The sequence below is a fragment of the Setaria viridis genome, chromosome 7 (genome assembly GCF_005286985.2).
Source record: "Setaria viridis chromosome 7, Setaria_viridis_v4.0, whole genome shotgun sequence".
Taxonomy (NCBI): domain Eukaryota; kingdom Viridiplantae; phylum Streptophyta; class Magnoliopsida; order Poales; family Poaceae; genus Setaria; species Setaria viridis.
Genome location: NC_048269.2, coordinates 16,749,124 through 16,759,438, shown reverse-complemented (window position 1 = coordinate 16,759,438; position 10,315 = coordinate 16,749,124). Strand labels below are relative to the sequence as shown.

At 41.6% G+C, this 10,315-nt stretch overlaps 2 protein-coding genes across 5 annotated transcripts; one reads left to right on the top strand and one right to left on the bottom strand.

Annotated features, from left to right (window-relative positions):
• Positions 1 to 1,431: 1,431 nt before the first annotated feature.
• Positions 1,432 to 4,703, top strand: LOC117863820 (uncharacterized). The gene is made up of 6 exons (XM_034747679.2): positions 1,432 to 1,725; positions 2,041 to 2,252; positions 2,711 to 2,992; positions 3,389 to 3,508; positions 4,207 to 4,329; positions 4,418 to 4,703. Exons 1-6 carry the CDS (start codon positions 1,539 to 1,541, stop codon positions 4,421 to 4,423), a joined length of 930 nt encoding a protein of 309 aa, XP_034603570.1. The 5' UTR covers positions 1,432 to 1,538; the 3' UTR covers positions 4,424 to 4,703.
• A 1,097-nt stretch (positions 4,704 to 5,800) lies between these two features.
• LOC117863821 (uncharacterized) lies at positions 5,801 to 8,924 on the bottom strand. Of its 4 annotated transcripts, none has more exons than XR_004642302.2 (6): positions 8,606 to 8,922; positions 7,713 to 7,816; positions 6,847 to 6,960; positions 6,416 to 6,499; positions 6,153 to 6,289; positions 5,801 to 6,084 (listed from the first exon to the last, which is right to left on the bottom strand). XR_004642302.2 is itself a non-coding variant. In XM_034747681.2 (6 exons), exons 1-5 carry the CDS (start codon positions 8,820 to 8,822, stop codon positions 6,233 to 6,235), a joined length of 576 nt encoding a protein of 191 aa, XP_034603572.1. In that variant the 5' UTR covers positions 8,823 to 8,924; the 3' UTR covers positions 5,801 to 6,066; positions 6,216 to 6,232. The 4 variants fall into 4 exon arrangements, 2 of the variants coding, with proteins under 2 accessions (XP_034603572.1, XP_034603571.1); XR_004642301.2 differs by having other exon boundaries at positions 5,801 to 6,066; positions 8,606 to 8,921; XM_034747681.2 differs by having other exon boundaries at positions 5,801 to 6,066; positions 6,216 to 6,289; positions 8,606 to 8,924.
• Between the last annotated feature and the right edge of the window lie 1,391 nt (positions 8,925 to 10,315).

Genomic DNA, 10,315 nt, shown 5'->3' with positions numbered 1-10,315 from the left:
ACCTCCATCCATGGCCACCAAATTATAGCATATGAGGGGGGTAGGAAACGTGCATGATGGTACCTGGTATTCATGCCGCGAAAAGGAAATACCGAGGACAAAATTTTGTGTATGATCTCGCGAGGACGACGTCCAAGCGAAAGAATTAAAAGGACGATGTCTACGCCCCGCTGCCTCCAGCCGCTTATTTTTTTTTCACCGCAATTCTTACCATCCGCCGCATGTACATACGTCGTCGTATGGTCCTCCCCCTATGAATGATTCATCTCCCTAGATAGTTCTTATTAGATGGGTCGTCGTCCCCTCCGGTTGATAGATAGCTACGGCCGGGGTGGAAAACGTTTTCTCATTTTATAGTATAGAACTAAATACAGGGGTGGATCTAGGACCGGGGCTGCCGGTGCTGCAGCCTGTTCACTTGGTCCTTGGCTTTCTCTTGAGTACAGAGGAAAGAACTGTAGTTCAACATGGGGTGTGCCTATTCCTGAGTCCACCCCAAGTAAATATATGTATTTTATTTTCTTTTGTATGGTACAATGAATGTGGTTGTAATGCATGGAAATCAGGCCCGTACATTAGGCAGCGCAACTGGAGCGATCGAGCCGGGCCCCCAACTATTAGGCTTTAACTAGAGGTTAAGAATTTAACTAGAGGTTAAGAAGATATTGGTATGTAATATTCGTCCTTTAATCCTATAATATGAGTACCTAATTTCATATTGCAGTTCTTTGTATGCAAAAAAACACGTACTTATTACTCATATACTGGAATCCAAATATATCTCGATTATTTGTATTTCACTACTATAGTGTATATAGGGTCCATTTCTTGTTTCGCTCCAGGGCTTCAAAATCTTCGGTACGGCCCTGATGGAAATGTACGATAATGATGCCACCACCATGTTTTTCCATTTTCATTTGGATTTTCTTCCTACTTGAACAAATTTTCCTGTGGCAGTTCTGTGCTTGTTGTTATGTCAACTAGCCAACTATAACTTGGCAGCATACGGCTAACTGCAAGTACTGTTCTGTCCTGCGAAGTCTTGGCTATTGGGTGAAAGAACCGTGTTTAATTTGAGGACATGGCCCATGTAGACAGAGAGCTGGATTAGGATCGGGGTGGGTCGATAAGATCGACATGCATGTATGATGTATGTAACCGATGTTACAGGGTTCATACGGGGGGTTGGTTTTGGTCCGGCGTCCGGTTTCAATTCTGGGCCATTAGTGGCTCTCTACGTAGTTGGTTAGGCATCGCCATCGGTCCAGCCCCCTACGACAAGAGGCTGCCATACAGCGCTGTACGGCTGTCCAACGATCGCGTTTCGTTTTAATTACCGCCATCGTCGTCACCGTCGTTCCGGCCGGTGGGGCGCCGGGGCGCTACCAGCCGGGCCATGTCCGCTCTATAAATTCCCAGGTGGATCGGACTCGGCTCTCATCAGCCACGGCCAAAAGTGCCCAAAGTCAGTCACATATTCTGACACTAGCTCCCCTCTCCTCCATCCAATTTCCAGTCTCCCGCGCCGCCAGCTCAGGATGGCCGCGCGCAGCCCCTACTTCGCCACCGAGGAGTCCTTCCGCGGCATCCGCCAGGGGGAGTCCCCGGCGGCGGCGCTCCGCCGCATCCTCGCCTCGCCCGGCGCGCACCAGGCGCCGTGCTGCTTCGACGCCCTCGCCGCGCGCCTCGTCGAGCAGGCCGGCTTCCCCATCGCCTTCATGAGCGGTATAAACTCATGACAACACACATCCTCCTCCTCGTCACGACGAAATCGCATGCGTCATTACAACTGAGTAATGCTAGCTAATCCAACCTCAAGATGAATGGCAGTATAAATGGCATTGACAACTAACGTACCATCCTGTCTGCTGGTGCTCCGTGGCTATTTCTGACTAACGTACCATGCTACTATTGCTATGGTTTTATTACAACTTTGGAATGTAGCTAGGGTGCATATCATTTCTTCAGCTACAGCTAGCGCAAATGTTCAAGCAGGTGTCTCAAAGCATTGGATTCTTTTCACGTACGTGTCTTTTCCAGGTTTCTGTGTCTCTGCCGCGCGACTTGGCCTGCCGGACGTTGGCCTCATCTCCTACGGGGAAATGGTAGACCAAGGGCGTCTCATCAACGAAGCTGTGTCGATCCCGGTGATTGGTGATGGAGACAATGGTTACGGAAACTCTATGAACATCAAGAGAACCATCAAAGGGTATATCAATGCTGGTTTCGCTGCGATCATGCTCGAAGATCAGGTGTGCTCTCTTTGGAATACTAACCAATCCTTTCATACGTTGGCACCTTATTAGCTAACACAGTATCAAATACGGTCCTTGTCAGGTTTAACTCTGTTTTTTTAGATAATAATGGAAGTAATATCCGGCTTCAACCCCATGGTCGAGGGAGAATCGGTCCACACAATTATTATACATAATAGCTAAACGCGACACGCTCCACAAAATAAAATTTAGGGCAGCAACAAAATTGTTAAAAATCACTTAGCTAAGTTATCAAAATTTTCAAATACCACATAAAAATTTTGACCAAATTTTCTGTGTGATTTTTATTCCACTATTGGCTAATAATGAGTACTATTGTTGTTTCTGTTAGCTTTAGATAATAAGCCCTGCCACTGCCCGAAAGAAAAACTGCAGGCAGTGGACTTGTGTTTTATTTATCCTGGAAGAAAGTTGACATGTATAGTAATTTGAAGGTGTCGCCTAAAGCCTGTGGACACACTGAAGGAAGGAAAGTATACCCAAGGGAGGAAGCCATCATGCACATAAAAGCAGCTGTTGATGCTAGGAACGAGAGTGGCTCTGACTTGGTTATCATTGGAAGGACAGATTCCCGTCAGGCCATTTCTCTTGATGAAGCATTAGCTAGAGCAAAAGCTTTTGCTGATGCCGGTGCCGACGTTCTCTTAATTGACGCCCTTGCTTCGGTGGAAGAGATGAAGCAATTCTGCGCAGTTGCCCCGGGGGTTCCAAAGATGGTAATAACATGTGCATGCATTCGATGTGTTTTGATGCTTGTTTTCTAGTTACATGTGAATTGTGGGTTTATGGCTGTTTCTGCGTTTGTCCAGATCCCTTAATTGACTTGCAGTGAATTGGACAAGGGTGTTGAAAGGATACAACCAAAAAAACATATGTGCTATAAAATAGAATAATTGAGGCCACACTTTGATGTTGAAATTCTGTCATGTAGTTTATATGCATTTTCTCGTATTACAAGTCTGAATTGAAAAGAATATCTGTACAACTGTAAAAGTTACTTTTACCGCTCATATTTCCTCGTCAACAATGAATGTCCTTTTTATTATTTGCTTGAACTTGTTCCTTCCTCTAGCAGTGACATGATCCATGAAGACTTACACTCTGTTCCGCAGGTAAACATAATAGAAGGTGGTAAAACTCCCATATTGAGCCCTCCTGAACTTGCGAAAATTGGTTACAGCCTCGTAATCTATTCTGTATCCTTATTGGGCGCCTCAATCCGTGCAATGGAGGTTTGTATTCTTATACATATGAAGCCTGTGACCTTATTCTTTTTTTTAATTCATCTGTGTTATCAAGGATGAATCGAGTGAAAATTTAATTCGTTTGAACACAAGCACAAGGTAGTCGTAGTTCTTGTGGATCCATTTTTCTGCATACTTATTCGTTGGCTTTTGACCAGGATCCAACACACGAACACGAGAAACACAAATGTTTCTGAGGCTTTCTATTTTCTTTATTTCCACAAGCTCTACTATCTTGTACACGTTTAGGACTCCATGCTAGTCTCCTTGCAACATGCAACTCAATATTAAACACCACAACCTTCATTCGCTCCCGGATTCCGTGAGCTCGCATACTTCCTTCTACACGGGTTCAGGCAACTGGCCAAAAAAAAGCAATTACGTTTCCTAAATGATTAACTCAAGCTTTACTCCAACACTTATATCTGCACAGCAAGGAAACTCCACTTTCCTTATGCATAGACTCTCACGCTAGCACATGCATGCAATATATGCAAATAGTATTTGCACCTTCTTCTTGTAAAAAGAAAAAGAAATCACAACTACTGCTGTTGAGTAATCTGGCAATGAAAAAAAAAATCACAACTATTTCTGTTGAGTAACACCTGTTAATTCCAATACATCATCCATTTCATTTTTGCACCAAAAGCACTACTTATATATAGTTCCCAATCTCTGACATGCAGGATGCTTTAGATGCAATCAAAGATGGCGGTGTACCTCCGCCTACCATCATGCCATCTTTTAAGAAGATCAAGGATACTCTAGGGTTCGACCGCTACTACAAAGAAGACAAACAATACCAACTGGTTAGCTATAATGTTCATTTTTCTTACTCTGTTAATAATGAACGTCATGTTAACATGCAGTTTCCTAATCACATTTTATTTTTCATAGGAATGAAGGACGACACAACTCCTGAGCCACAAATCGACATGAATCTACCATAGTTTGGCCATTGTGGATTCTGATGGATATGTGCTGCCAAGGTGCCCATGGCTTAAGTACCATAAGTGTGGGAGATTTAATATCAAGATATTGGGTTGGATTGTATTCTTTTGTTTTGCCTGTTTTCCGTTTGCTGCTTAGTTCTGAATATTATGTTTCCGATTAGAATGTATCAATAAATATGAATATTATGGTGCCAATTTGAATAAATCTGAATATTTTCGTTCACGGTTTAGAGACTTGTGCATTACTCCATGCGTATGTTGGCATTGGACATGGTGAACTCCATTAACCGTACGGGACATGACATACTTCGCACCTGCTAACACAACACAGCTGAACTGCATGGTCTCCAAAACTAAAGCCACGCTTCGTTGAAACAACTTGCACACACCAATACACCATTCTGATGTTTTAGTCAGAAAGATCGGATGCGAAGATTAACTGTTTCTAACTCATTCTTGCGAATGAGATAAGGCTGTAATTATGAGCAATAAAAAAGCTGATTTTTTTTGTTAAATTTGTAATAAAAAGGAAATTACTCCCTTCAACTATGGACAAAGTCCGGATGATCTCTTAATTTTTTTTGTTTTCTAAACCAGTACACTATTCATCTTTAGCTCCTAATCCATTTCAATTTTGCTTATGGCGACGTCTTTTTTTACTAATTGCACCACCTAGGCTATCATGGTGGGCAAGCAAGTGACTCCAAGAAGGCTCACATCTCACACATTGCCCCCACATGTTTGACCAGCCAGATACATGCGAATGTCTCCTGATGGGAAAATTAGTTCTGTAGCATCGAAGATCACGACTTCCGTAAAATACCACTGAAAGACCTCGAGCCTGTAAAATACTACTGAACATGCATACGTTATCTGAAACTCGCATTCCGTCACATGGTATTTTACGGAGCCAAGATCTTTCAGTGGTATTTTACTGAAGCCACGATCTTTCAATGCTACAGAACCAATTTTCCCTCCTGATTAATATCCACCGCGTGCACATAATTTTTCGTTTCGATGTTCTTCCTCGCAGCGGCCATCTCGTTCTTGCTGTTACTGAATGTTGAGGCAGCCTTCCAAGGACAGCCCGTAAAATCTCGACCAGGTGTGCATCCTTATCCTCCGGAGTGCGTGCGACATCATCACACACCAAGCAGCACGCTAAGTTTAGTTTCAGAAAATGGTTTCTACGGGACAATTGCATTCAAAGGACAGGTGATGACAGATTGACAGCTGGCTTCATATTTTCTTTAGGAGCAAGCTTGGAGACATCCATTGGCAATTAAGGAATACTCCCAATAATTGCTCTATATGCATAGAGATTGGATGACGTACTATGAAACATCTATAACGTAAAACAGTAATATACAGCATTATAATATGAAATATCTATAACATAAAAACAATAAAAATACATTATTGAACATAATGTAACTGAAGCCATGCGTAGTATCTAAACATGACCACTACACTACAGAATGTAACCCAAACCAACAAAGATACATTGTATCGAATCATTTCAGCCGCTTCTGTTTGGGCTCGAGTGCAACAGAATACGTCTCACATTTTTGTTCAGTTCACTGGAGCTCCAGCCTGCAAATAAGCAACGCACTACATAACATGAGACCAACTAGAAATCAGGCAATTAACGCAAACTTCCCATTTGGTTCGGTACTTACAAGTATGGCAGAATGCATGACAGACTCTAATGTTACAAAATGGAACGAAGAATGAAACATAGCTGATGTGTAGTTGCACTTCATAAGAAGTACTTCATCCTGTTATCTCTTCTCATGGCACGATACACGGCTTGGACCTGAAAAGCAACACCAAAGCTTCAACGTGTGAATGTCTTCACAAAATGGAATGAATAGATAAAAAAACAAACTGTAGAAACAGGCATCAATTTCTTAGTAAAGATGTATCTGAAACATTGGGTTACCTGCTCGCTAGAAACTACACGAATTGGTCCAATGTTTACAGAAACATATTTTCCTCTGGAAGATAACTTCTGAGATACCCGACCCTGCGCATACCGTTTTGAGATATATATGAAGATGATCCGGGAAACAAATCAAGGAAAAGATTGTAAAACGAAACAACTACAATCTAACATTGGAGTATGGGAGAGCGAAGTTTGCATGGAACTAATAGCCTAAAACCATCAAGTAAACAACAAATAACCAAATGTAAAGGAAAAAAAACTAAAGCACCATCAGAGTAACAATATTCACTTATGAATGATGTCATCAATGATCACAATGTAGGAATGTTGATTCTATGCAGAACACCACCAGTTTAAAACCCAGGTAGCTGCATCTTCCTCAATAACAACATTATTTACAAGGAAATTATGAGAATTGTACAACTAACCTTGGGAATGGATTCTTGAAGAACAGATTCAACAGCAACTACCATTGACTGGACAAAGTCATCACCTCCAGTACCAATTGCTGTAAATCCTCTATCTGTGGGGTATGAATTTACCTGCGAAGCAAAATAGCATAGCATATTAAGGAATGCCTAAAATGAAATATAGAGTTTACAGTTTCCAAGGTTATTGAAACTTCTAAATCAAAAATAGAGAGATGAACTTTGTTGCACACAGATTGATGAACATTAGCATGCAGCAAAAATGATCATGCTAAAAGCATATTGAAAATGAAAGTCTATCATGAATCTCCGCAGGGGTTGAGATGTTCTCAATCACTATTGTGTTTCCCGAAAACAAAAAAAAAATAGATCAACCTAGGAGGAGCTAGGTGATTTTTTGTTAAGAAGAAGAAATAGGCACCCAAATTCAAGCTAGAGGGGACTCGAACCTGAGTGGTTAGAGTGCACGACCACACCTCCCACCCTAACCAGTTGAGCTAGGCTCACTTCCTAGTGTTTCCCGAAAACAGGGTGTAAAATTGTATTCAGTATATAGAAAGAATACCACAACTGACCATGTCATAAAGTTACAAGTCATGTGATCTAGCTTCCAATGATCCACCATTGCACGAAATCAGAACACAGGATAAATTCGACATTATGAATGAACACAGAAGCTATGTAACATTACCAAGCTATTTCTTCCACAAGGAATATTGGTACCAAAAAAACATTCAAATATATATAAAGGGTTTCCATTGAATTCCTCAAAACAACCTCCCCTTAGAGTGTCCATTTGTAAGTCCATACTTATGTAGTATAAGTTTGAACAGCAAATAGGACAAAGTAGGTCCATTGAGACATACCTTCTGATCCAGAACAAGCCACTCATCACTTTTGTCATCCGTCACAGTACCACCCATGACCATATTTGTTGTGAGTGCAACCCTTCCTTTCGACCTTGCTATCTCTGGTTTCAGAAAATTAAAAGCTACTGTTAAGTAAAGCATCGGTAAAGACTCTAGCAAAACTTCTGACTTGGTGGAAACGAGCATCATTCCTTATATGAAGCAAACTTCAGAAGTATGTGAATATAAGCAATAACTAAACATAGTCTTATAACAGAATGTGTAACTTCACATCATGCATTGATCAATACTCCAATTCATCTATGTGTACCAAAAAATGTTTCTATAACAAGCTATCTTGTGATTCTCTTAGTAAATACTTTGGAATCATGAAATTGTAATATTGACGACTGGAGGTACCAATTAAACAACCACGCAATGTTATAACAGATTATAAAACGTACTAAAAAGAAATGAATCATAGCATACGTTCAAGAACAATGGAGTGCAACACAAGGTTCTTATAACAGATTTCTTCTGTCCTACCAACACATTGCCAGACTTTTGAACCGGCAAAAGCCCTGAATTAATATGTAAAACTACAATCAAAGGTAGAAAATCTTCAGAAGGCCATACATGCACGCTAGCAAGCAAACAATGCATACAAGACTTGGGAAAAATTAGCCGACAGCCCGACACTGCCTTGGGGCAATCAAAATTCACCAAGCCACTTAAATCCCATTTCACACCAATTCCATTATAGAAAAAGCAAGGGAAACCTATGATTCAGTATCGCTATATCTATTAAACTATTAATTCCCAATCAACCGAGCAAGCACCGACCGAAGCGACTAGCAGGAGCGGCGAGCGGAGGAACAACTCATAAACAGCAGCGGGGGAGGACGACTCACTAGAGATGGCCTCGAGCACGGCCTCCTGCGGCGGCTGCCCGGGGTCCCCGCCGCCGCCTCCCCCGCTGCCGGAGCAGCAGCGGAGGTGCGGGCGGCGGCTGCCGCGGGGCGCCCTCCCCACCGGTGGAGCCGCGGCCGAGGAGGAGGCGGCGGCCGGGAGGCGGTTGAGCGGGTCGGGGAGGAGGAGGGAGCGGAGCGCGAGTGCGCGGCACGCCATGGCCGCCGCCGCCGCCGTCGTCGTCTTCTTCCGGTCGCCGCGGCCGCGAGAGATTTTGTGATATTTTTCTCGGTTCGCGTCTGTCCGCTGGACTTCGTTTTCGTGGAGGGCCGACGAGCCGTTAAAATATTTTCCTTCCTTTCTTCGCGGTGTTTTTTGGCGTCGTTTTTCTTCTTCTTCGTGTGTTTAGTGGGCTAGTGGCCTAGTGGGCCTCAGGAGAAGGCCAGTCAGCCCAGATGGCTTCTGGCCTGTGGGTTCTATTGTTCTGGTATATGAATAGGAAATCTTTTCCTTTTTTCTTTTTGTTGCTTGAGAACAGCCTGTACGTCTTATCAGACACGGCAGTACCACGGATGGATTCGAATCGAATGTGCATGGAATTGAATTCGATAGCACTATTTATCACATTTATATTTGAATTCGGAGACAAATACAAACATTATCAGATATGAATACAAAACGAATAGGGATACTTACTCGACTCGGAACATAACGTCATAACGAGTATCAATTTGTTTTATCGACGGTTTTATACTTGATAAAAAATCATGTTACCGGTGGTAAATTATGAATATTGGAAATAATATATTTATTAATAAATGTTTAAATAATTCAATATATCAAATAGATATAAAAAATAATATTTCCATAAATATATATCCTTTAACAAATAAAAATAAATACATTAATACATAGATATAATTTATTCATTAAATGAATAATATAATTTATTGAAATTAATTAAACTTTATTATTATCTTTTTTTGACGAATCAGCAGGGGACTCCCCTACTTTTTTTACATATAAACAAAAAAGGGGTTTATGTACAGGTGGATTAGAAAGGCATTAAGCCCAAAAAACAAAGAAAGAGGTTATCATAAAAGACTACTCAGCCAAATATTAATCTTGTCGCGGAGGACTAGTTTTACCCGTAGAGTAACTAGTTTCATTTCTTTCACAAAGGTGCTTCTCCACTTCGCAAAAGACAGAGCGACATTATCAAAGATAATGCCATTCTGGTGACACTAGATGGACCACGACACTATGATGACAATTTCTCTGAAGAAAACCTCTCCAAAGTCATGTCGAGCTTGTAAGATCATTAAATCATAATCCAACGAAGTATCCTAGTTAATGACCAAAAGTATCCAGCATGCCTGACTGAAGGGGCAGTCGAAGAATAGATGGTGTCTGTCCTCCTTTTGGTTTTGCAAACACAACACACATTTGTAGGATTCCAGGACATGGTTTTCCTCCTTAAAAGGTTCCTTGTATTGAGTCTGTTTCTAAGAAATAGCCAAAAGAAGAACTTGTGCTTGTTTTAAACTCGAGATTTCCACGTCCACTTGAATAATGGTGAGGTAGGCATGGTACCACTTAGGCTGATATAGGCTTGCTTGGAGGTGAAATATGTAGACCCCCAAATATATGACCATTGGTCATTGTGTTGTGTCAACAAGCTGAACTCATGTGAAAGTTGATTTAGGATGATC

Coding starts and splice junctions, on each gene's coding strand:
- LOC117863820 (XM_034747679.2), top strand. CDS start 1,539: ATGGCCGCGCGCAGCCCCTACTTCGCCACCGAGGAGTCCTTCCGCGGC. Junction 2,993..3,388: donor CCCCGGGGGTTCCAAAGATG/GTAATAACATGT, acceptor TCTGTTCCGCAG/GTAAACATAATAGAAGGTGG. Junction 3,509..4,206: donor CCTCAATCCGTGCAATGGAG/GTTTGTATTCTT, acceptor TCTGACATGCAG/GATGCTTTAGATGCAATCAA.
- LOC117863821 (XM_034747681.2), bottom strand. CDS start 8,822: ATGGCGTGCCGCGCACTCGCGCTCCGCTCCCTCCTCCTCCCCGACCCG. Junction 7,817..8,605: donor CGTGCTCGAGGCCATCTCTA/GTGAGTCGTCCT, acceptor TTCTGAAACCAG/AGATAGCAAGGTCGAAAGGA. Junction 6,961..7,712: donor GGCTTGTTCTGGATCAGAAG/GTATGTCTCAAT, acceptor TTTGCTTCGCAG/GTAAATTCATACCCCACAGA.